Source organism: Loxodonta africana, chromosome 14 (assembly GCF_030014295.1).
Source record: "Loxodonta africana isolate mLoxAfr1 chromosome 14, mLoxAfr1.hap2, whole genome shotgun sequence".
NCBI lineage: Eukaryota > Metazoa > Chordata > Mammalia > Proboscidea > Elephantidae > Loxodonta > Loxodonta africana.
In genome coordinates, this window is record NC_087355.1 from 24394746 (window position 1) to 24422325 (window position 27580).

At 37.3% G+C, this 27580-nt stretch overlaps 1 protein-coding gene and 1 non-coding gene across 27 annotated transcripts in view; one reads left to right on the forward strand and one right to left on the reverse strand.

Annotated features, from left to right (window-relative positions):
- Positions 1–27580, reverse strand: part of STAU2 (staufen double-stranded RNA binding protein 2) — a 362398-nt gene that overhangs the window by 282960 nt on the left and 51858 nt on the right. For 13 of the 26 annotated variants that reach the window (XM_064267827.1, XM_064267829.1, XM_064267825.1 and 10 more), the window contains 2 exons: positions 21495–21654; positions 10870–11005 (listed from right to left, as the gene is read on the reverse strand). The exons of 2 other annotated variants lie outside the window; for them this stretch is intronic. In XM_064267827.1, coding sequence (XP_064123897.1) covers positions 10870–11005; positions 21495–21654 — 296 coding nt within the window. Of the gene's footprint in view, positions 1–10869; positions 11006–13761; positions 13873–16004; positions 16088–16560; positions 16678–18032; positions 18093–21494; positions 21655–24315; positions 24436–27580 lie in introns of those variants that run through there. 11 more of the 26 variants (XM_064267833.1, XM_023545800.2, XM_064267834.1 and 8 more) reach the window with 9 other exon arrangements.
- On the forward strand, positions 563–669 carry LOC111750133 (U6 spliceosomal RNA). Its single transcript, XR_002785286.1, has one exon. It is a non-coding gene; the product is annotated as a U6 spliceosomal RNA (small nuclear RNA).

Genomic DNA, 27580 nt, shown 5'->3' on the forward strand with positions numbered 1-27580 from the left:
GCTATCTCTCTTATGTTTATGAGGCAGGATTAGAGTAGGGTGTGTCTTGAGTGAATCTCTCACAAGACATAAAAGGAGCAGATTAAGCAAGCAGAAACAGGGGAAGATAGATGAGAAGCCACATGGAGATCTCCACAGAACCAGGAAACAGAACAAGGACCTTCCTCCAGAGTCAACAGAAAGAGAAAGCCTTCCCCTAGAGCCGGTGCCCTGAATTTAGACTTCTAGCCTCCTAAACTGTGAGAAAATTAATTTCTGTTTTTTAAAGCTATCCACTTGTGGTATTTCTGTTATAGCAGCACTACATGACTAAGACAGAAACTTTTAGGGGGCAGTAAGTTTATGTTAATGGGAGAGGAACTACTCAGAAAAAGAGCGTGAGAATGGTTGCATAACTGGAAGAATGTAATCAACGTCGCTGAACTGTCCATGTAGAAAAGGTTGAATTGGTGTATGTTTTGCTGTATATAATCTCAACAAAATAAATAATAAAAAAAAGAAAACCCTATGGAGCAGTTCTTGTCTACACACATGGAGCTGCCATGAGTCAGAGATGACAGCAGTGCTCCCTTCGGCAGCACATACACTAAAATTGGAACGATACAGAGTAGATTAGCATGGCCCCTGCGCAAGGATGACATGCAAATTCGTGAAGCATTCCATATTTTTGTGGTATGCAGATCTCAAATTCTCATAAAAAGACCTGACAATGGTCTGACCGAGACCAGAAGGACCCCGGAGGTCATCATCCCCAGACCCTCCGTTAGCCCAAGACTGGAACCATTCCTGAAGCCAACTCTTCAGACAGGGATTGAACTGGACTATAGGACAGAAAATGATACTGGTGAGGAGTGAGTTTCTTCACTCAAGCAGACACATAAGACTATGTGGGCAGCTCCTGTCTGGAGGTGAGATGAGAAGGCAGAGGGGGGCAGGAGCTGGTTGAATGCACCCAGGGTGGAGGGGAGGAGTGTGCTATCTCGTTAGGAGCAGAGCAGCTAGGAGCACATAGCAAGGTGCGCATAAGTTTTTATACGAGAGACTGACTTGATTTGTAAAGTCGCACTTAAAGCACAATAAATTTTAAAAAAAAAAGAGGAACTGATTCAATAGGAACTAACAACAACAAATATATTTTCAGAAGGAATTCTTGCTTTTCACTACTTCATGCTTGTTTCATTTATCCAAGAGGCTTTCAAGTTGTGTACTTGGCTGACTTTTTCCTATTAGGTTGAACCATATGAAACTGACATTTCTATAGGTCAAAAAATTCAAATATCAGCAATGTAATATGGTTTAACTTCTCATTTATCAGTTAATCGCTGGCCTTAGAAACCTAACCAAAATGAACTTACCCAGTCTGTATTTTGTTTTATCAGTACACAAGCACCATCTGGTGGCAGAAGGCAATAATAGTAGACTTATATCTGCTTATGGAAACCCTGGTGGCATAGGGTTATGGTTGCTAACTATGGTTGCTACCCATGGTTGCTACCCAAAAGGTCGGCAGCTCAAATTCACTAGGCACTTCTTAGAAACCCTATGGGGGAGTTCTACTCTGTCCTATAGGGTTGCTATGAGTCAGAATTGACTCGGTGGCAACGGGTTTATACCTGCTTCTGCCGCCGCTGGTACAAATATTTTCAATGTTTTCAACTGTTCTACTTTCCAATATACTTTTTAAAAGGGCATTACAAGCTAGCGAGGACCACTATAAGCCATAGTTTAAACAACCTCAAAATAAATAGCAAACCAACATTATCACAGCAACAAGTCATCACTCTATGTAACAAACTTTGAAATACAGTCACGTGCCACATAACGTCCGACTGGGCAATGTCCAACTGCATATACGTCTATGGTCTGGTTCACACCCTCCAGGAGATGCCCACAGCCCAACTTGGCAGCAAGCCTACACTGCCACCACCCACCCACAGGAATAGGCACCCGTGCTGCTAGGAGAAGATGATGCCCAATCCTACTCCTGAGCACCCCAGGTCAGCAGGCATGGCAGGCCTAGCTGGGGGGAGGAGGGAGAGCCCAACTGGCCAAGACCACTCCCCTACTGCCCCACCCTGCACCCAGAGCCTCTTCACCCTGACCTTCATAGGGCTGCGCACTGAGCAGGACCCGGCCAAGCACCTGCCTGAGGCATCCGCAGTGGGAGCTGCCCCAGACGTGCTCTGCATGGCAGGCCTGGTCCATGAGCCTGGAAGCCCCACAGAGCCAAGTGTTCACACAATGTCCAAACAAATAACGTCCTGTTTCACATATCGTGGACATTAAGCAACGCATGACTATACAATAATGCAAGTTATTTTCATAAACTAAAATATCAGTTATTTCTAGTTTTATGATAACTAACATAGTAAAATAGTTTGGATGCTTCAAAAAAACTTATTTCACTCTACCACATTTTCACTGAATAAATGCCATAGCTATCCATAAAGTTATTTCCAAGTCTCACAGATTTATTTCCCAGGGCTATAGGAGAGACCATGAAGACTCACTAGTACCTGGCTCTGCCCATAGGAACAAGCACCTTTTTAGGCAAAATAACCCAAATCCTTTCCTTGTTGTTTAACTGCTATGACCCATACATACCACATGTGTTAAGGCGAAACAACTCTACTAACTTAGCTTATAAGTGACTATACCAGAAATTGGATACATTAGCCAAAGGCAACCAAATATCATCTAGACACAAAATATGCCAACCACTTGTAAGGATGGGAGTGTCTGACATAAAACAATGCGATAAAATTGTTCCAAATTGGATAGCAAACCAACATAACCAAATCCTTCCAGCTCTGTACTCTGAAGTACCTCTTCCCATGTATATATCCAACAAGCTCTCAAAGCCAAAATAATCTCTGTATATACTTTGCTGAAGTCTTAAAGAGTAAATGGTGACTCCTCCTAATATCTCATTGGCAATTTAAGCTCATCATATTCAAAACTAAATTCCTCATCTTTCCAAAAGACTGCTTCAGCTCCTCTCATGGTGCACATTATTTGCCATCAAGATATATGAACGTTATCCTTAATGCCCCATCCAGTCAACCACTATCAAGTCTACCTCCTAAGTATCTTTAGACTCTGGTTCCCTCCTCTCCATCTTTACTGTTCCAGGCCATCATCACATTCACCATGGATTATAAAAATACCCATATAATTCATCTTTATCCCTTGAATTTGAAGCCTACCCAAACTATTTTCCGTACTGTTGCCAAAACAATATTCCTAGAACATACATCCAATTAATTATTCTACCCCTCATCTTAAAATCCTTTAATGGCTCCCAATCACCTTCAAGATAAAACCAAACCTCTTAGTATGACATATGAGGACACACTGCAAGTCCACGAATGAACTAAACTTCCTCAGGTTTCCTTACCTTTGCCCCCAAAACCTGGCTTGTTTTTCCTTCCCATCTTCACCTGCCTAAATCCTAGTTAACCTTGAAGAATCAGTTATAAAGTGTCATTTCCTCCTGGGAGGCTTATTTGATTCCCCAATCTAGGCAAGGTGCTTATTTTCAATGTTTCCATAGCACCATACAGACACATCTATTTATTATTGTTTCTTCTGATTGTCTTCCTCTTCTACACTCAGAGTCTACTCCACTGTCTTTCATTAATGTCTCTAACACAACATGCAGCACACGTTTGCTGACTGAATGAGGCCTCACCAAATCTTTTATTTGGCATTATTATCTCTATTTACCAAATGAGGAAACAAAGGGAGGCCCAATGTCTTGTCCAAGGTCACATGGCTAAAAGCATTAGAACTAGGATTTGAACTAAATGTTCTGACTGTAGTGGAAATGAATTTCCCTCAGAATCTTTAACTTTAGGGAGTCATTTTATGTCTATCCTATAAAGTAATTTTGCTCAATATAGAAGTTCGGATGGGGTTAAACCCTATTTATTCAGGGTGGACACATAACCCAAGCTTGGCCAATTAAAGTATCCCCCAACCCCAAACCCAGTCTGAATGACTAATTCTGGGTTGGATAGTCTATTCAGAGTTTTTCTTGGGCCATTTCCAAGAAGTAGTCCAAAAAAAAAAAAAAAAAAAAAAACCTTGCTCCACCTCTAGTACTACAAGTCTAATGGCGAGGTAGCAAACGAGGTATAGCAAATAGAGGAAGAACTTGTTTGAAAATGAAGTTAAGCAGAGGAAAAATGAGAAGAGGGCTAGAAGGAGAAAAAATGGGAAATGAGGAAGAACGCTAAATTTCTACCTCCAACCATGCAGAGAACCCCCAGCTACTGGGCCAGTAAGCTCCCATTATCACACAATCTAGTTTGAGTTGTGGCCCTTCGACAGTCTCATCAGCAGACCAGGGGGCTTTCTGGCCATTTGACAAGCAATATTGCCTCTTTTATCTGTAAATATATAAAATAGATCAACTGTCTCTAGGGGGCCTGATTTCAGCTATTCCAGTCCTTGATAAAATGTATATAACTTTTCATAACAAAGATAGGAGAACAAAAGCCTAAAATGTTCTCCAATTCTTTACATCCTGTCCTAAGAATTTTCACATGCTTGCTATGCTCCAAATGAGAAAGAAAAAGTTGTCAGTGGATGTATTCATTGTCAACACCTTGGACATAACAAAGGAAGAGAAGTATTTCAGTATCCAGGTCAAATCCAAGGTTTGCTCATGGGTAGATCTCTTTTTTACTCTACCCATCATTAAATGGGGCAGGAGAAAAAGCAGTCCTCCCTAGGCCTGCAAATGAGTTCAAGTGGAAAAATCTGATAGCGAAGAACAGATAAAACACAATGGGGAAAAAACACTATGGGTGATGCAAATCAAAATTACAATGAGATACCATCTCACCCCTACAAAAATGGCACTGATCAAAAAAACAGAAAACAAATGCTGACAAGGTTGTAGGGAGATTGGAACTCTTATGCACCGCTGGTGGGACAGTAAAATGGTACAATCACTACTGAAAACAGTATGGCACTTCCTCAGAAAGCTAAAAATAGAAATACCTTATGATGCAGCAATCCGACTCCTAGGTATATATTCTAAGGAATTAAGAGCAGTGACACGAATAGACATGTGCACACCCATGTTCACTGCAGCATTACTGACAATAGCAAAAAAATGGAAACAGCCTAAGTGCCCATCAATGGATGCATAATGGATAAACAAATTGTGGTACATAAATACAATGGAATATCACACAATTAGAGAGAATAATGAGTCCAGGAAACATAACATGGATCAATCTTGAGGACATTATGTCAAATGAAAAAAAGTCAATCACAAAAGGGCAAATACTGTACTGTCTTACCTTTATAAGAAGTCAAGACTAGGTATACACACAGAAAGCAAAGTTCTTAGATGGTTACCAGGGATGGGAAAATGGAGGGGAAATCGCTTTCTAGATATTAACACACTTGTTATTTCTGGTGATGCAAAACCCAATATCCAGCAAGGGTGAAGTCTGCACAACTTGACCAAGGTAAATGAAGACACCAAGAAGTACATAAGAATATGGGACAGTTTTGGCAAATGCTATAGCATATATAATTTTGCAACAACAGTAATAATCAAAAAATATGTGTGCAGTTATGTATGTATATATGTGTACAGGAAGGCATATATGAGTACAGGGGCGTGCACATACAGGTGTATCTATAGGCGTATGTGGAAACCCTAGTCTGTAGTGGTTAAGCAGTTTGAATCCACCAGGCGCTCCTCGGAAACTCTATTGGGCAGTTCTACCCTGTACTATAGGGTCGCTGTGAGTCAGAACTGACTCAACAGCAATGCGTTTGAAACTCTATTGGGCAGTTCTACCCTGTACTATAGGGTTGCTGTGAGTCAGAACTGACTCAACAGCAATGCGTTTGTTTGTTTTTTAATAGGCATATGTATATACACACTTCTGTGTGCTGTATACATATTCACATATATAATAAAGCACATACAGGGCACAGTTACAGAGACTACCTACACGTATCCAAACACCTCGTGGGCTTGGTTTACTGGGTTAAAAGGCTTGGGACCTTAGTCTTGGAGGACAACTCTGTCAACTGGCATAACACAGTTCATAAAGATGATGTTCTACAGTCTAGTTTGATGAACAGTGACTGGGGTCTTAAAAGTTTGTGGTGGCTATCGGCCTCTACTTGTCTGGGGCAAAAGAGAACAAAGGAAACCAAAGACTCAAAGAAGAAACTAGTCCACAGGACTAGCCCACACAAACCACAACTTCACCTAGCCCAAGACCAGAAGAACTAGATGGTGCCCAGCTACCTCTACTGACCACTCTGACCAGGGACACAGTAGAAGGTCCCAGATAGAACGAGGAAAAAATGTAGAACAAAATTCAAATTCCTAAAAAAAGACCAGACCTACTTGACCGACAGAGGCTAGAGGAACCCCCGAGACTATGGTCCTAAGACAACTTTTGAACTTAGAACTGAAGCCACTCCTGGAGGTCACCTTTCAGCCAAATAATAGACCAGCTTATAAAGTAAAAAATATCTCCCATGAGTACTATGAAACCAAACAGTCAACATTTACCCTAAAGCAAAGATTGGAAGGTAAGGAAGAGCAGGGAAGCTAGGTTAATGGATGAGAACAACAAGAATGCTGACGATTCTGAAAAACGTAATCAATGTCACAGAACAATTTTCATAAAAATTTTTAAATGAACATAATTTGCTGTGTAAACTTTCAACTAAAACACAATAAAATGTTATTTAAAAAAACAGTATGGGTAATCTCTAATTATTAGTTAATATTGTCTTAAATAGAAAATGAGAGGACCTTTTCAAAAAAAAACCCTCTAAATGATATCTGATTCTTAGGCTTTTTAATCTTTCACTCTCTATGAAGAAGCTACTATTTAATTTGATGTCTGGCAAGGAGAAAGGAATCTCCCCTGATCTTTGGTGCCAAATTCCCTGTAATATATTCATTTTTTGTCATCTGAAAAGTAAAGTCATGTGTGAAACCAGAATTTTAACAGTCTGTTGAGTAAATGGTTAGGTCTTGGTGTGCAGACAGCCAAGCTTAAGCGGAAGCATGGCTTTGGTAGCTTAATAGTTCTTCCCTGTTTTCTTTTTACCCTTTTTGTGATCTGCAGAAAATTTTAAAGACTTTCCAAATGTCTGAGGGGAAAATCCACTTTATCCATTAAATAGGAATGGTCTCAGGCACAGCCCTTAGAAGAAGCCATAAAATTCTTGCACACCTCATGACAACCAGGGAATAAGATCTTGAAACTAAAAATTGCCAACAAAGGAAAAATGGCAACATTCTTAACAGAAAATCTATGTAAAGTAGACATCTCTGAAGCCGATGTCTACTTTAGAGATTCTCTAAGACAAAGTAGAACTGTCCCATTGAGTTTCTAAGGCTGTAAATCTTTACAGAAGCAGACTATCACACCTTTCTCCTGCAGAGCTGCTGGTTAAGTGCAAACCACTGACCTTTCAGTTAGCAGCTGGGTGCTTAACCACTGTACCACCAGGACTACTTAACAGAAAATCTAAGTAAAATCTAGGGAAAATAAAGTCAAACTAAACCACATGACCACATGCCCTCCTGTTACCTCCTCTGGTATCATCTCCCAAATGCCCTACTCCTTGCTCACTCTTTTCCAGCCACACTGGCTTCTTGGTTGTTCATCAACATGCCACAGTCTTTGCACTTGCTATTTCTTCTGCCTGGAATGCTCTTTCCCTTCATATTCACACTACTCTTTTCCCCTCTTACTTTAGCTCTTTATCAAAAGTCACCATATCTAAAAGGATGTATTCTCCTTCCCTGGTTTATTCACTCTCCTGAGTCTTTGTCACCATCTAACACACTGTATGTATTTCTTCTCTTATTGACTGCCTGCTTCCTCCACTAGAACATGAGGTCCATCAAGACAAGCATTGTTGTCTGATTTTTCAATGCTTTAGCATTAAACCTCCTTCAATTAAAAGTAATAAATTCACTAGTCAAAACTCTAACAAAATTTTAGTAAAAGACAATAGAAAGAAAAAACAACAAAATGTTTAAACATAACACCCTTATGAATCTATTCATTAGACTACATTAAAAATAAAATATCTTGCAAGTATAAAATAGACAATGTGTTCCTAACTCAGGTGACCAAACATATCTATTGTGTTTAAGTGGGCAACTGGTTTTACATTAGGTAACCTCAGACTGAAAGAAAGACAATGGCTGTTATACAGAAAAAGAGAAAGCAAAGCAACAGTAACAGTAATATTATATCTCCCGTGCCTACTACTGCAGAGTCCAGTGTGGACTCCAAGTTGAGAGCTAAGAAACCTGCTACTGGACGATCCACAGGAAACACTACAAAAGAGGATGGGACTGAAACAGCATACCAGGGGAACCAGGAAAATTGAGGATTTAGGCCAAGTTAGCAAGGACAGGATGGCAGATACCGTCTGAAAAGCATTATCTGAGCAAAAAAAAAAAAAAAGGACAAGTCATCAATGCATATTTCAGCAGGGCAGGCAAGAGAAGTGCACAGCTAGCTGGTGGTCAATGGACATGAGCACAAAGACCAGAGGAGCCAAAGGACAGTACAGGACACCCACAGAGAAGTCAGGGCTCACTCTTTCTATAAGGATGAGACGGTAAATTCTCCCAGGCCCACCTGGGGAAAAAAGGAGGAGGGTGCAGAAGTCTGAGACTGTGTACACTTTTCTAAGAGACCTGAGCAATAAATACTTGAACTATTTACAATTTGTATAAGACTAAGTTTTAAATGGGGCCCTGGTCGTGTAATGGTTAAGAGCTTGGCTGCTAACCAAAAAGCTGGCAGTTTGAACCCACCAACTGCTCCTTGGAAACCCTACCCCCATTGCCATCAAGTAGGATTAATGGTAATTTTTCTACTACCAAGTAAAATACCAGTCTTAGATAATTCAGACACTAAATACCTTCTCTGCCCATCTGAGTCGTAATGTCAATAAACATACAGCACCATAATGAAAGCATCAGCAAATACCTGATTACACACGGAAAATAATTTCTTAGGTATAGAAACAGTGGGAGAAAACACAAAAGAAAAAAATCAATACATTAGACCATATAATATTTAACACTGTAGTACATTAAAAATACAAAATTAAAAGCCAGATTTTTAAAAGCAGGGAAATCATGACAAATAAGATAGACTTAACACTAATATCCTCAACACAAAAACATCTGAAAAACTGTCAAGCAATGCAATAAAAAAAAATCAGACAAATCAAAAAGAACGGCTAATAAACATTTGAAAAACTGTTCCGCCTCACTAGTAACCAATAAAATCAAAATAAAAACAACATACTACTTTTACCTATCAAAAATGAAAAATTTTCTTAAACTTACAACAGTGTTGTCAGAGTAGAATAGTGATTCTTGGATACTCTAAGAAATTAGTACAAATTCTAATGAAATTGGACAACACATTACTCGTTTTTAACCCAATATGCCCCTTTAGTAATCTATCTTAAGGAAAAAATCAGTGATGTGAAGGCTTATGGATAAAGTTTACAGCAGCATTATTTGTAACAGCAAAAAAAGAAAGAAGCAACCTAGATGATCAACAAAAGGCATAAAATGAAAAAAGTACACCTTGGCCATATGACACATTATGTAGCCATCAAAAATATTTTCAAAGATTAAAGACATGAAAAAGGGTTGCCAATATTAAGTAAAAAGAGGGCACAAAAAATGCACACACAGGATAAACATACAATGAAGTACTATACAGCAATAAAAAGGGGATGAACCCCAGACACAGGCAACATGGATAAATCTCAATAAAACAAAAACAAACAAAACCAAAAAAACATTAGGCAAAGTAAAAGAAGTCAGACACAAACAAATAAATACTGTATGGGTCTATTTATATGAAGTTCAAGGACAGGCTAAACAAATCTATGGTGACAGACATTAGAATGGTGGTTACTTGTGGGAAGGGGTGTATCAGCTGCAAAGAGGCATGCAGAAACTGGCAGGGGTGATGAAAACTCTGTATATCTCGAGCTAGGCTGTGATCACACGAAGATATACATGTGCAGAAATTCATCAAATAAAGAATAAATATGTACATACATAAATAAAACAAGTTATCAAGATGTATATTGATACAGTTTCCCATACATATATTACACCTCAATAAAGTACTATCAAAATTGCACATAAAGGATAACTTTGATTTTGTTAGATGTATTCATATGCAAAGAAAAAAAAGAATGTAAAAGTACATCAAAACATTAACGATAGTTAACTCTAGAATCACAAATTATTTATATTCTCTTTTTACCTTTCTAGAAACATTTTCTACCTTCTCTATAATGAGCTACATGACTTTTATGATCAGAAAAAAAAAAAAACTATTCTGCAAACTGTGTCACACTTTTAGAAGAAAACTGTTACCCTTGTTAACTATCACGAAATCATGCCATGTCCATAAAGACTTAGCAAATCCTTCCTCCCTCCCACAAATGTCCTATAAACTACAAACACTCATATTTGTGAGTCATCAGAACGAATCCAGAAAACCACTGAGCTCAGCACCTACTACAGTTGATTGGTGCAGGCCATGAGAAAGCCACTGGGCAGACAGCACTCTAAACTGTACAGTGGTTTTAAAATGGATCCTCAAACAAACACAGGGCTCTCAGGACTCAATAAAAACTAGCTCCTAAAAACTGTTTTTTTAACTGTATTACTTTAAATATGCCTTTTGAGCCCGATTTACCCAAAGTTCATGCAAAATGCCCACAGCAAATTTTATTTTCAATGGCAATACTCTGAGTTTCAGAAACGTGTACAACATGTGTAAAATGATAACATAAGAACAAAACCAAAGGAGACATACAAACCTCTGATTGTACATGCCCCGAAAGTTGTAATTAGCTCTATAATTTGGGAATGGCTTTGGATCTAATGGCCTGTAGATGGCAGGCTCTCCCCTTTTCATAGCGAGCCCATTCAGTTCCACAGTTGGAGTTATACTGCCTGTTCAAAAAAAAGGCACAGGAGTGAAATATTTCCACAATAAACCATGCATGCGACATCTGTAAGGCATCTCATTACCAGGAAAGAAGGCAGGGGTGGATGGCCCATCTGCAGGATGTTCTCTCTAAGTGAGTGCTCCAACAAACTAAATAAACACGAAAATAGTCTCTAATAAAATCTCTTTGGGGTTTTTGCTACACTATCTATAAATTAACAACAAAAAATTCAACTTTCCAATCATACTATTTCAAAACAATGCAAACAAAAAACACTTAGATTGCTCATTTTGGATATTATTAAAGAAAGTATTGAACGTCAACATTACTTACCCCAGAAAGCTTGCATGTATTTAATGAGTGAAAACATTATTATCTGTGAATATTTTATTTATACTTTGGTTAGCAAGCAACTAAACATTAGAAATGAATACAGGGGCATCAGTAAAAATTACCAATTATAAAAACTAATTCTTGGTCTCACCTAAAGAAAAAAAAAACCTTAAAGAGTTTTTCCATAACATATAACAAAGTAAACGTTAAGTGACACTCTCTGTGGATGTTTTCTGAATTAAATTGTTATTTATTCCTAGCTAATACTAAAAGACACGTACATTGTTAAAGACACACACTAAGCATTTATTGATGAAGTGCTATATCTGAGATTTACTTCAAAATAATCCAGGGCAGGGGAGCAGGGGGAGAGATGAGAAACAAGATTGGCCATAAAAACAAACATGTTGCCACTGAGTTCATTTTGACTCATGGCAACTCCATGTATCTCTGAGTAGAACTAGACTCCACAGAGTTTTCCACGGCTATAACCTCACGGAAGTAGGTCGTCAGGGCCTTCTTCCTTGGCACAACTGGGTGGATTCAAACTGCCGGGCTCCCAGCAGACTGGCTGCTATGTATTGATAATTGTTGAGGCTGGCAATGGCTACAGGGGAGGTTCACTATCTAATTCTACTTTTGTATACATTTGAAAAATTCCATATTTAAAAAAATGCAAAGTAAAATTATTCTATCAAATTATTTTAAGTACCAATAAAGGTTATTTGGAAAAACTTATGTAGGTTTATTCCATATAGCAAATCACAAAAGGAATATAAAGCTTTTACAGGAAGTAAAATCTATTTCGATGTAAATTCTGTAATATTTTATTTGAATTATGTCTTTTATAGTATACATTTAAGATACCATCACATACAAAAATGGGTCCACTTATCGCAGCACAGAAACTGAGGCTGGCACAAAGTACCAGCAAAGGAGTGGCAGAGCCTGAGTCAAATGTACATTTGGCATCCAGGTTATCAGTAACCCATCAAGAGTCACTAAACCACTTATTTTCTGTCTTTTTTTCCAAAGAATTCATGTAAAACCACAGAAGAGGATAATGGGAACAGGAACTAAATCAAGGTTAAGAGGTAGAGAAAAGACAATGGGAAAGGGAGAATGAAGGAGGAGAAAGAAAAAAAGACAAGGATAGGAAAGCAGTGAGGAAAAATCAACATACTGAATAGTAAATCCCTAATTTAGTCCAAATCCCTAATTTAGTCCAAATCCCTAATTTAATACATATTCTAATGGCAGAGGAAGGGAAAGTCAAGCCTAAAGGGATTTTCTTTTCTTCCTTCTTCCTCTTTCTTCCTTTTTTTCTTTTATCAAGGGATCAGAAAAATACACAATGAACTGTTACATACGTAAACACTCATGTGACCACCATTCAAATAAAGACAGAAAACATTTCCATCACCCCAGAAAGTCCCATCCTGCCTCTTCCCAGTCAACACCCACCTCCCCCAAGATACCTATTTTGACTTCTTTGGCCACAGATTAGTTTTGCCTGTTCTTCATATATACACAGGTACTATTTTCTGTCTTGCTTTTTCACTCAACAATGATTTTACTGCATGTATCAGTATTTCAAACATTTTTATCACTGAATACTATTCCACTGAACGAATATACCACAATTTGTTTAACCTTTCTGCTGGTGAAGGGACATCTGAGTTGTTTCCAGTTTAAGGGCTATTATGAATAGAACTACCATGAACATTTTTGTCTTTTAGTAGACATATGCACCTATTTCTCACGGGTATATTTTTTATATACCTAGCAGAACTGCTAGGTCAGACAGAAGGTTTACATTTAACTTCATTAGAAACTGCCTAAAAATTTTCCAGGCTTTTTAAACACCAGAGAAGAAGCTTTACTTTTAAAAGTTTAAATTTTTCTTACTTCATGAAGATTTCAGTTAATTTCATGTTAAATAGTTACACAAGATTTATAACACTTTGAATTCTACTTTGTAGTAATCATACGGTCAGTCACAAATAGCCCAAAATTAAAGCGGGGAGGAGGGGTTCCAAACAAACCTGGAAGACCTCATCTTTTACGTATGGCATTTAAACAGGAAACGAAATGTGTCTCAACCGCCAGTGGAGCGATTTTTCACGCACTGGTGGAATTCACTATGTCTCCAACCCATACTATAAAACTGGATTTTTAAGTAGGTAAAAGTCTTGTATTTAGATCATTTAAATGAATGAATAATCCCATGTAAATTCCTCAGTTAAAAGTGAGGCTACAGTATTTTTCTTCATAGAAATGCTAGAAACTGATCTTTGTGAAGGAGACTGGAAGAAAAGCAGGGCAGCATAAACCCTGCTGAAAAGATTTCAACTATTTTAGAGCAAAGTATCTCCGACTGCTTCATACAGAGCTACTGACATACCCACTTAAGCACATCCTCTTTACCTGTACAGCTCCCAGTGCTTCCACAGAAAACACAGAGTAACATCAAACTGTGAGATGGCTCCAGGTAATGCTAAGTAACATTGCTTTCAGCGTGTGATAGTTGGACTCAGGCTACAAAAGATAATCAATACATAGGAATCCTCATGTATTATAAGGCTACAGAGTTGACGTTGAAAACTCATAATCAGTTTTTAGGGTTTTTGGATATATTAGAGGGAATTTTTTGTATTTATCAGTGATAAATATGAAAAGCCTAATTAATTAGGTATACAAATGTCCGTAACAACAATTTTGGATTCTTCCATGTGACAGGTCAAAGAAAAATGCCACAAATAACTTTTAAGGAACAACATACTACTAACACGTGAGAAAGCAGCTTTGTAGGAAGTTAGGTAAGTCCCTGGTACAGTAATCACTCAATAAATATTTGTTTAAAGAATAAATTGATTAATCCACCAGGGCTTCTTGGAGAAATGACTGGCTCCAGGGCTGGGGCACAGAAGATACAAGACGACTTTGGAACATCATATTATATCAGAGAAAAAGAAGCATCTAAAGGAAGACAGGAAAACATCCGAAGGACACAGGAGTCAACTTGAAGGAGCTAAACCACTGGCCAAATCTGGGACAACTTAAGCATCAAAATAAATAATAATAGTAACAGATTATAAGCCTTTAAGTAAAATAGGAATCCAAAAGTCAGCAGTGATATAAACAGTCAAACAAACAAATGGGGAAGAAGAGAAAGCTCTACCTCAGGGTAGAATGCCAACTAATAAACCTAAAAACAAAAATTTCTAAGAATTAGGAAATCATCCTTTGACAACTGCCAGAGTAATATTTGATCCAGAGAAGAGTCATCAATGGTTGCTAAATCTGGTGGGTGAAGGTTCAATAAGGAGCAGAATATTTACACAGAACACATAATTACTTACTCACTGCTTTGTATTTAATAAACAAAACACACGTATTAATTAACTTTATCACCAAGTGATAAGAGCCATCCATCACTAATGTGGCAAATCAACATGGGTGTCTCCTGACAAGAGCCTGGGTCACTTCTGTGGGAGTCACACTAAAAATGCATAAATCAAGGGGAAACACCAGAAAAGCTCAACTTTAAAGACAGCTACAAAATACGTGGCATGTACTCTTCAAAAATGTCAAGCTCATAAAAGACAAGAAATGCTGAGGAACTATTCCAGACTGAAGAGGAATAAAAGAGAAATAAATGATAATCACATGTAACACACAACCCTAATTAGACCCTGGACCTTTAAAGGACATTATTGGGACAATAAGTAAAATCTGAAAGGGGTGTGTAGATTAAATGTTCATACTGGTTCAATGTTAACTCCCTAATAGGAGAGTGCTCATGCGTGTAAAGTGGTATCTACAACTTACTCTTTTGTGTGGGTGTCTGCGCTTTAGATGAAGGTTTACAAAGCAGATTAGTTTCTCATTAAGCAATTAATACACATACTGTTTTTGTGACATTAGTTGCCAACCCCACAACATGTCAATACTCTTTCCTTCTCAACCTTGGGTTTCCCATCACCAGCTTTCCTGTCCCCTCCTGCCTTTTCTTCCTTGCCCCTGGGCTGGTGTGACCCTTTGGCCTCCTTTTGTTTTATGCGCCTGTCTAATCTTTGGCTGAAGGGTAAACCTCAGGAGTGGCTTCAGTACTAAGTTAAAGTGTGTCCACGGGCCACACTCTCAGGGCTTTTCCAGTCTCTGTCAGACCATAAGTCTGGTCTTTTTTTTTTTTTTTTAATTGTGCTTTAATTGAAAGTTTACAAAACAAGTCAGTCTCTCATATAAAAATTTATATACACCTTGCTATCTATATTCTCCTAGTTGTTCTCCCCGTAATGAGACCCCACACTCCTCTCCTCCCTGTATTCCCGTGCCCATTCAGCCAGCTTCTGTCCCCCTCTGCCTTCTCATCTCCCCTCAAGTCTTGTCTTTTTTTGTGAGTTAGAACTTTGTTCTACATTTTTCTCCAACTCCTTCTGTGACCCTTTATTGTGATCCCTGTCATAGCAGTCAGTATTGGTGGCTGGGCACCATCTAGGTGTGCTGGACTCGATCTGGCAGAGGCTGTGTGGTCCATTAGTCCTTTGGACATATCTTTCCCTTGTGTCTTTGGTTTTCTTTATTCTCCCTTGCTCCAGATGGGGTGAGACCAGTGGAGTATCTTAGATGGCTACTCACAAGCTTTTAAGACCCCAGATGCTACTTACCGAAGTAGAATGTAGAACATCTTCTTTATAAACTGTGTTATGCCAATTGAGCTAGATGTCCCTGGAGACTCTATAACTTATTCCTAAATGGTTCAGAAATGTTAACCATTGGGGAATCTGGGTGAAGGGTATATAGGAGTGCTGTATACTACTTCTACAAATTTTATATAAATCTGAAATTAGCCCCCCTCCAAAAAAAAGTAAAAACAAATAAAAGGAGGGAGAGAAAAAATACTTTCTTGACATATTCCTAATTAACTAGCAGAGTAAGCCATGCTATGTTGTCGTTAGGTGCATCACATTGATTTTCAACTCAAAGCAACCGCATGTGACAGGGTAGAACTACCCCATAGGGCATCCTAGGCTGTAATCTTTACGGGAACAGATTGCCAGGTCTTTCTCCCGTGGAGCCACTGGATGGGTTTAAACTGCCAACCTTCTGGTTAGTAGCCGAGTACTTAATCATTGCGCCTGGTACCAGGGCTCCTTAACCATGCTATTAATGAACTGAATTCCTGTCTGGGATATTATCACTATCTAAGACCCATCTACTCACTGTGAAGCCAGGACTGGATCTCTCCTCCTCCACAAACACCTTAGTCCTCAACACTCAGTTGCACTCACCTGGTTTACAGACACATATATAGTCACCTGGTTTGTAACAAAGGTGCCACTGAAATGCAGAGGGGAAAGGATTGTTTTTTTAAATCAATGGTGCTAGATTAATTGAATGTCCTTGTATTAAAAAGAAGCCAAAGACTAGACAAGCCCATAAAAGAAACAATAATACACGTAGCTCAACCACGTATACTAAAGGGGCACATCAGCCCAGGGGCAAGGACAAGAAGACAGGAGGGGACAGGAAAGCTGGATGAATGGAAATGGGGAACCCAAGGTTGAGAAGGGGGGATGCTGACTCATCGCGGGGTTGGCAACCAATGTCACAAAACAATATAAGTATTAATTGTTTAATGAGAAACTAATTTGCTCTATGTACCTTCATCTATAAAAAAAAAAAAAGAAGAAAATCTTTAACCCTTCCTCATATTATACATAAAATTCAATTCCTGACAAACTGTAGACCTAAATTTGAAAGATAAAATAATAAAGCCTCTAGGAAACAATGTAAGAGGTTATCTTCACAACCTTGTGGAAGATAAAGATGTCTTACAGTATACAAAAAGGCACTAACCAAGGGAACAGGTTTCCCTTCATTAAAACTGAGAATTTCTATTAATCAAAAGGCACCATCAGGATTACGGAAAAAGAGATCTGCAATACTCTCACAGAGGATATAAATGCAGAATATATAAGAACACTAAAGTCAATAAAAATTACAACACAGACAATGTAGGTTTTTTTTTTTTTTTCAAGTGGGCAAAATATTTCAACCAGTACTTTATAAAAGAGGGTATCCTAATGCCAACATACATACAAAAAGGTGCTCACTTTCATTAGTTATTAGGGAAATGAAAATTAAAACCACTACTATGCCACCAGAATAGCTAAAATTTTGCTAACTGAAGATACCAAATGTTGACAAGGATGTAGAAAACTCTCATACACTGCCAATGTGAGGGTAAATTGATATTGTTTGAGATCATGTATTAATGCTGAACACAGCATAACCTATGACCCAACACTTTCATTCCTAGGAGTATTCCCAACAGAAATGTATATGTACAAGAATATTCTTAGCAGTGTTATTTCTAATAGCCTCAAACTGGAAACAATCCAAATGTCTATCAACAGTATAATGAATAAATTATGGTATACTCATGCAATGAAATACTATATAGCAACAAACATACAGGTAGTCCCTGGCTTACTATGTATTTGAGATACAATGAACTGCACTTACATCAGAACAGAACCCCAACTTACTACCTGTATTATATACAATGTTGCAGCACATACATATGTTTATGTTTCTATGTAATGTTTCCAACCCCAAAGACAAATAGAGACTGAATTTATAAAGATGCTGATAATGAAAGGTAATAAAATAAAAATCGGTAATCGACTTACATCAGAAGTGACTGACGACAGAGTTGTCGGAATGAAACCCCATCTTAAATTGGGGGCTACCTATAAATTACACAGCACAAACATAATATTGAGAAAAACAAACTATCACAAGAATACACTGTATGATCCCATCAAGCAGGCAAAACTAATCTAAGATGGCAGAAATCAGAACAGCGGTTTCCTTTGCAGTTGTTTAACTGCTAGAAGGAGTGTGAGGAAAGCTTTCCGAGGCACTGGGAAAGACATCTATATTCATATAGAGACTAAACACATGTGTTCACAGTGTAAAATTTCATCAAGCTCTACGTTTGTAATTTGTGCACTTGTCTGTACATAATATATTTTAAAAGTTTACCCAAAAACTCTATCAACAGCAGAAATTCTTATCTCCACTGGCCTTTCAGAGTCTCTCCTGTTTCCTTCCTCTGACTCTTTTGCTGGTTTACTTCCTGCTATAATTCTCTAAATGTGAATTTGACCCAGAGCTCAGCACGCACTGCTCTTTGTTTACACTATATGCCTTGGAGAGCTCATTCCCCAGCATGGCTTTGGCCTCAGATAGGTAACACCTGTCCTTCTGATCCATTCCCATGGCCACTCCCAATACTCCTGCAGAGGGTGGGACATGTGCTGCTCAACCATGTGGCTTTCTTCTTCCCCCTCATTAACTATGGCAATGGTTTCTTAACTCATCAAAGTACCTTTCTGCTTCCATTCATATGTCAAGCTCAACTTCCTAAATGACACATCACCCACCTGCTCATAAACATTAAACAATTCCCTCCAAACTATACATACAATTTAATCTCCTAAAGCTGGTATTCAAGTCTAACACAATCTGGTCTCTATCTACATTTCCAGTTTTATCTCTTATTAGTCACTTACCTGCTCTAATTTAAAAACCATCTACAAAAACTTTTTTTTGAACCAAATCCATTGTGCATATTCTAACCAAATGCCTTTCCTTATAGAAGTCCCTTTCCTCTCCTCTATACCTGCCCACTCTCCATTCAAAACCCATACTTCACTTTCTTAAACTACTTCAGTCCATGTTTATCATTTCCTAGAATACTGATGGCATTTATCATTCACTTGGTAGATTATTTTTACCATCAAGCTGTGTATAAGACTAAAAGATCCTCACAGAAAAATACATTGTCTTATACCACATATATACACACACACACATATATATATACACATATATATAAAAAAAAAGAATATACACACATATATATACACATATTGGAAACCCTGGTGGTGTAGTGGTTAAGTGCTACAGCTGCTAACCCAAGGGTCGGCAGTTTGAATCTGCCAGGTGCTCCTTGGAAACTCTATGGGGCAATTCTACTCTGTCCTATAGGGTCACTATGAGTCGGAATCGACTCAACGGCACTGGGTTTATATACACATATATACACTTTTTTAATATATACACACACATATTTTATATATATATATAAGCATACCAGTTGCCATCGAGTCAATTCGAACTCAACAGAGACCCCATGTGTGTCGGAGAATTGTCCTCTATAGGGTTTTCAATGGCTGGTTTTTTGGAAGTGGGCTGCCAGGCCTTTCTTCCAAGGCACCTCTGGGTGGTTTCAAACCTCCAACCTTCTGGTTAGCAGCCAGGTGTGTTACCAGTTTATACTACCCAGGGAATCCAGACATATAAAAGCAAGTGATTAATAAATACTGGTGGTAATGTGGTGCTACAGTAAACTGAATAAGTTTTTTAAAATTAAAATAGGTAGCTTCTTATGAGCTACAAATTGAACTGGATTTTTTTTCTTTAATAACATTTTGGCTTATTTAAATAAGAATAAGTACTGGAATCAGTCAACAGAAGTAAAGGGTCTAATAATAGGGAAGCCACGGCGTTAAGACTATGTCTATCTAGCACATGTCACATCAGACATGAAAAGAAGTAAGTACCTACGTGGATTATAATTAGATTACAGAGAAATTGTTGGCAGGTGCAATGTCTTTTTTTTTTAATCTATCACAAAAATACATAAGGCAATATGGGTCAGAAGGTAATCACTTAATAATAAATGAGTACATGGAAATATGGCTGCTACTAAACTTACAGGGACTTTATATTAACTTGATGTTATCAGTTAATACACTATTGTCCAACAAAAGTCTGTCTCTTCCCAATAGATAACTGAACACAGAGTTTTATTGACACTGCACACTTAAATTATTTTTAAGAGCTTAAAATCAGAACAATCACTTACTGATCAACCATTTCTAAAATTTTATACCAACAAACAAAAGCATAATAAGATGCTTATGGCTAATTTTATTAAAAGTTTTTTATTCAATTAAAATAAAGGATAATTATTTTAATTATTAAAATTATACATTACATATTTAATAAAAGAAACTGACAATTTTTATCTGTAGAAAAAATCTGTTGTAATTTCTGAGCTTTGAATCTACAAGTGTTTTTGCCAACATTTAAAAGTAAAGAATGAGGGGAAGAGAGATGCCATAAAGATACATCTCCAAGTCCAGGAATGCCAAAGACTGCCAGCAGCTACAAGAAGCTGGAAGAGACAAAGGACCTGATACTCTGAATTCAGAGCTGGCAGAAAATAAATTTCTGCTGTTTAAAGCCACCCACTTGAAAAAAAAGAAAGAAAGCCAACCACTTTTGGTATTTTTGTTATGTCAGCACTAGGAAACTAAGACATAATGCATATTTATGTATTAAAGTCTCTGAGAAATCCTGTAGTAAAGCTAGAGCAAAAAAAAAAGATAAAGCAAATTTTTAAAAATAATTACAATTATCTTCTTCATTATTTTACCTTCAGTTATTAGTCAGCTGTCCTTTCTTTTTTTCCTCTATTATTAGCTTGTCTTAGTTATCTAGTACTGCTACAACAGAAATACCGCAAGTGGATGGCTTTAACAAAAAGAAATTTGTTTTCTCACAGTCTGGTAGGCTACTAGTCCAAATTCAGGGCATCAGCTCCAGGAGAAGGTTTTCTTTCTCTGTCAACTCTGGAGGAAGGTCCTTCTCATCAACCTTCCCCTGGACTTGGAGCTTCTTCATGCAGGAACCCTGGGTCCAAAGGACGCACTCTGCTCATGGCATTGCTTTCTTAGTGGTATGAGGTCCCCCTCTCTGCTTGCTTCCCTTTCATCTCTTCCACTCCAGGGAAACTCCTTTTACACTGGATCAGGGATGTGACCTCGTAAGGGTGTTACAATCCCACCTTAATCCTCTTTGACATAAATTTTAACAATCACAAAATGGAGGGCAACCACACAGTGCTGGGAATCATGGCCTAGTCAAGTTGACACATATTTTGGAGGGACACAATTCAATCCATGACACAGGTGTGACTACGCAACTAGCCACTATCAATGAAACTAAGCTTACCCTCCACATAGAGAACAGCACACAGAGCACACAACAGCACAACAGAAGGAAACAAGCCAGTGCCATACCTGGGTTATTATTAACATTACTTTTGGGTGGTTTCTGAACTGGTTTGGGAAGTGTAGATTCTGTCAGAGCTTTATTAGCAACCGCTTGTTGGGCCTTCTTTATACTGCTCCCTTCGGATTCCCATGTCTGCTCGCCGAGACTCAGCTGCACTGAAAACATCTTAGAAAACATAGATAATGAAAACATTACGATTTTTCAGGAAGTAAAATGTGTAAAAATTAAATACATCACAGAATCAGAATTTTAGAGCTACAAATGAACTCAGAGATGATCTGCTCCAAAAAGTTCCAATTCTACCTAGCACAAGAATTCTGTTCTACCTACTCAAAGGCTTAACGGCAGCTCTAAGCGTACATTTCGGGCAGAATAAATCAAGAACTCTCTTCCCTATGTGGAATCATATTGTTAACATCATTCAAAAAGTCCTCAAAAAAGCAGAATAAGTACAAGGAGTACAAATACAAACTCAGAGAAATCAAAGGCTGTATCTCTGTAAGACTTTTATAAAATCTTTTAAACTTTATACTTGGCACATGCTAGTCAGTAAGTCAGGCAATCCAATTAAATATTCTACCACCAAGAAACTCTCTCAAGCCTCCACTACCAACATTTAACCAGACACCAAATTCTGCCATTTCTAACCTCATAAATGTTTCTCATGTCCCCCTCCTTCTCTCTCTGCCTCTGACAATGCACTGGATCCAGCTTTTTATCCCCTTTTGTTTGTACATAATAATTTTCCAGCTGACTTGTGCTCAAACTATCTTTTTAAAATTCAAACCCAGCAGTATCACCCCCACCAAACCCAGGTTAAAAACTCAATTTTCCCCATTTTGGCATGGCACAAAGGCTCTATCTGTCCGTCCTCGTTTCACACCCCTCCTTCCCCTCACACCTCCCATGTTCTGTTCACACCATATTTCTATACAAGCCCCAAAACCTGTTGTTCATCTTTAAATATTTAGGATCAGGATACAGATGTGTACATAATCCACAGATTTACTTCACTAGAGTGCCTACCAATTTCTAAGAATACAAAGTGTTAAAATATTTAATAATTACAAAGGGAAAAAAATATCTTTGCCGGAAGGAGTCAGGCAGAAAACACCTTAACCAAGTGATCAAAGTTAACATCATCAATAATCAGATAAAATGGCATCAAGTGCCTCCTGGCATGATTCAAGGAGAAGTACACAACATCAACTATTAGGTATTCTGAATCTAATCACAGGGTAACAATCAAAGAGGTCTAGATTGTAAAATATTCTAAGACATGAGATAACTGGCTTGGACTCCAAAAATGTCAATGTGATAATAAAAAAGAAAAAACCAAATCTGTTGCCATCGAGTCAATTCTGACTCATAGTGACCCCACAGGACAGAAGAGAACTGCTCCACAGGGTTTCCAAGGAGCACCTGGCAGATTCTAACTGCCGACCTTTTGGTTAGCCACTGTAGTAGTTCTTAACCACTACGTCACCAGTGTTTCCAAAGCAAAAGAAGAAGGGGGGGTTATAAATTAAAGGAAATAAAAGAGACATGAAAAAGACATGATAACCAAATGCAATGCATGATCCTTGATTGGATTTGTATTAAGAAGAAAAAAAACACTATAAAGGACATTTTGGGGACAATTGAAAAAATTTGACTACAGACTATATATTAAATATTATTAAACCATTACTATCAAGGCTAAATTTCTTAAGTGATGATAATATTGTGGTCATGTAGAAGAATATCTTTGGTCTTAAGAGACAGTTATGTAAACATTTAAGGGTACAGTGTCATAACATCTGCACTTTGCTTTGAAATTGTTCAAGAAAAAAACTATGTCTATATACAAAGAGTGATAAAGGAAATTTGACAAATATATTAATTAGTGAATTTGAACACCATACAAGTATCTGTTGTATCACTCTTTCAATTTTTCCTATAAGTTTCTAATTTTTAAAAACAGAAAAAAACTGCAATCATTTGAAATTTAAAATATATACATAGATGTTAAAAGTGATTAAATTTTCTATCATCATGATTCAGTTTAAAATTATATACCTAAGGCGTATCTTTAATATATTTACCTGATTTTAAATGATTTTTCAATGACTAACTCCTTTTTTTTTCCAAATTGTGGTATTTTACAAAGAACTGTACCACAAAGATGAGAAAGTTTAAGGTTTTACATCATATAAATTTTACATGTTAGAACACAGGAGTACCCACGGGAATATTAGATATTAAGATTCAGATCCTAATACGACACCACGAAAACACATTACACTTAGTCTCCATAGTTCCTGGGCCTGAACTCTCCTAAATACCAATCACGTCAATCAAAGTGTCTACTGAGTATTTCCACAAATTCATGAGGTATAAAGTTAAATAAAACATCATCCCCTCCATTCCCCCCCAAATCAGTTCATACTCCAGAATGTTCAGTCCATTATTCTCCCAATAATTCAGGCTCAAAACCTCAATGGCTTCTTTGTTTATCCTTGCCTTCCTAAGTCTTACTTAACATCTCAAAATTGTTCCCTTCCTATTTCTACTGGACCACTGGTGGCACAGCGGTTAAGTGCTAGCTGCTAACCAAAAGGTCAGCGGCTAGAACCCGCCAGCCACTCCTTGGGAGAAAGATTTGGCTGTCTGCTTCCATAAAGAGTTACAGCCTTGGAAACCCTACAGGGCAGTTCTGCTCTGTCCTACAGGGTTGCTACGAGTCAGAATCAACTTGAGGGCAGTGGTTTTGTTTGTTTTGGTTTGGTTTATTTCTATTGTTACCACCTTAGTCTAAAGTCCTTACACACAGAATATTTCATTTACCTCCTGCCTCTAATTTTTCTTGCCTTTTAATTATCCAGATGGCACCATTTTCCATGTCTCATAGGCCAGAAATCTTGGTGTGATCTTCCTTGTCTCCTCCATTTCTCTCTCCATTCTCTCCTGCATCCAATTATCAAACTATTAATTCAGTATCAGGAATGTTTTTCAGATGTGGCCTGCCCTCTTTATACTCTTCGCCATTGTTTTAGTGAAAAACATCAGTATCTCTCCCCTCAACTACCACAAAACCATCCTGAGTAATTAATTCCCTTAACATCAAACTTTTCCCATTCAGACCATCCTTCTTACCGACGTTAACATTCTTTAAAAAAAAAACAAAGGTCTTCAAGTCAATCATCTACTTTTCTAAAAATTTCTTTTATGAATCCCACTGCAATAAAAAAAAGTTTAGAAATTCTAAGCAGGAATTCTGCAGTTGCTGTTTAAGCTGTGGCTCCACCATTTACTATTTAAGCACCAGGGAAGTTACTTATTCTTTCTCTCAGTTTTCCAGGCTGAAGAGTGAAATGGGGCTAACAAGAATACACAGGATGGTTGTGAAAATTAAAATGGAATGGTATTTGAAAAGCAGAGATGTCAAATTGCATAAAAAAAAATCAAGACAACTATATGCTGCTTATAAGAAATTCACTTCAAATATAAAGATAATATATTGGTTAAAAGTAACAGGATGGAAAAGTGTACGTGACATGAGAGTATATGCTAACATCAATCTAAGGAAAGCTGGAATGGCTATATTAACGTTAGACAAAGGAGATTTCAGAGCAAAAAACATTACCAATGATAAAAAGGGTCATTTCATAAGGGCAATGGGGTCAATTCATCAAAAAGACATAATCCTAAACATTTATACATCTAATGGCAGTTTCAAAATATACAAAGCAAAAATTGATAGAACTACAAAGATAAATAGAAAAATCCACAACTAAAGTCATAGATTTCAATATAAATACTTGATATAATACATAGGCAGAACATCAGAGATAGGAGACTTGAACAACAGTATCAACCAACTTAATCTGATCGACACTTTTTGGAACACTCCACCCAAGAAGAGCAAAACATACACTTATTCTCAAATTTACATGGAACATTTACCAAAAGAAACCATATTCTGGGCCATAAAACAAGTCTGAATAAATTCAAAAGATTTAAATCATACAAATCTGTGACCACAAAGATTAAATCAAAAGCCGGTAACAGAAAATAACATAATTCTAAATAATCCATGGATAAAAGAAGAACTCAAAAGAGAAATTAGAAAGTATTTTAAATTGAATTAAAATGAAAACACAACATATTAGAAGATGCCACTAAAATAGTATTCAAGAGGAAATTTATAGCACTAAATGCCTCTCAAATAAATGACTTTAGCTTCCATCTTAAGAAGTTAACCCCAAAGTAATAAAAATCAAAGCAGACAGCAATGAAATAAACAATAAAGTGGAAAAACATCGATGAAACCAAAAACTGTTCTCTGATAAACCTCTAGCCAGATTGATCAGAAAAAATAAAAGTTACCATTATCAAGAATGAGGGAGGTGACATCACCATAGAGTCTACAGATATTAAAAATAAGAGGATATTTTGAATAATTTTATACCAATAAACTCAACAACTTAAATACCCCTGAAAGATACAAATTACCAAAGCTCACCCAGGAGGAAACAGAAAACCTAAATAGCGTATGTACATTAAAGAAATTGAATTTGTAGTTAAAAACCCTCCCACAAATAAAACTCTAGGCCCAGATGGCTTCAAGGAATCCTATCAAATATTTAGGGAAGAAACAGTATCAATTCTACTTAAGAAGAGGGAATGCTTTCCCACTTACTCTATGAAGCCAGCATTATCCTAATACCAAAAACTGACTAAGATATCACTGGGGAGGGAGAAAAAACTACACATAAACATCTCTCATAAAGATAGACATAAAAGTCCTTAACAAAATTTTAAGGAATAGAATCCAACAATACAGAAAAGGAATTAACACGTTTTAACCAAATGTCTTATTCCAGGAATGCAAAGGATAGTTCTACATTTGAGAGTCGATCAATGTAATTCACCATATCAAGAGATAAAAAAGAAAAACCATATGATCATTTCAATGAATGCAGAAGCGTACAACAGAAGTCAACACTTACTCATGTTAAAAACTCTCACCAAACTAGAAAGAACCTCCTTGACCTGATAAAGGGCATCTACAAATGGTAATATCATCATTAATGGTGAAAAACTGGATGCTTTCCTCTTAAGATGAGGAACACAGATGTCTGCTCCCACAACTTCTATTCAACACTGTACTGGAGATTCTGGCCAGTGTAATCAGAAAATAAATAAAAGACATCCAAATTGGAAAGGAACATTTAAACCAGATGATACTCAACAGAATCTACAAAATAGTTATTAGAACTAATGAGTGAGTTTAGCAAGGTTGCAGGACACTGGGTCAATATACAAAAAATCAACTGTATTTTATATGCCAGTGAAGAATAAAAGCAATCAAAAATTGAAATCTAAAATACAATTTCATATATAATAGCATCAAAAATATGAGATGCTCAAGGGTAAACCTAAAAGATGTAAAATACCTATCCTCTGAAAACCACAGAATATTGCTCACAGAAATAAAAGAATACCTACACAAATGAGAGATATAACCTGTACATGAGTTGAGAAACCGAATTTTATTAAGATGTTAATTTTCCCCCAATTATCTATAGATTCAAGGCAATTCTATTTAAAATCCCAGGGATGAATATGTACAGGTATTGGATCATAATAGGAATTATTAGGAGCCCTGGTGGTACAGTGGTTAAGAGCTCTGCTGCTAACCAAAAGGCCAACACAGTTCAAGTCTACCAGGTGCTACTTGGAAACCCCGACAGGCAGTTCAACCCTATCCTATAGGGTCAATATGAGTTGGAATCAACCTGACGGAAACGGGTTTCATTTTTTTGGAAGAATTATTAATTCACACACAACATGATTAATGTAATTGATGTCACTAAACTGTACATGTGAAAAATGTTAAATTGGCAAATGTGTTATAAATATTTTTTGCAACAACTGAAAAAAAGGATAATTAATTCATTAGGTGTGATAATGGCATGGAAGGTAGGTCTTTTTTTTTTTTTTTAAGGTCCTTATGAATTAGAGATGCGCATCAAAGCACTTAAAAGGTGAACCAACACAATCCTTTAAAATATTCCAGGGAGGAGGGGATAATAAATCCATAATGGAA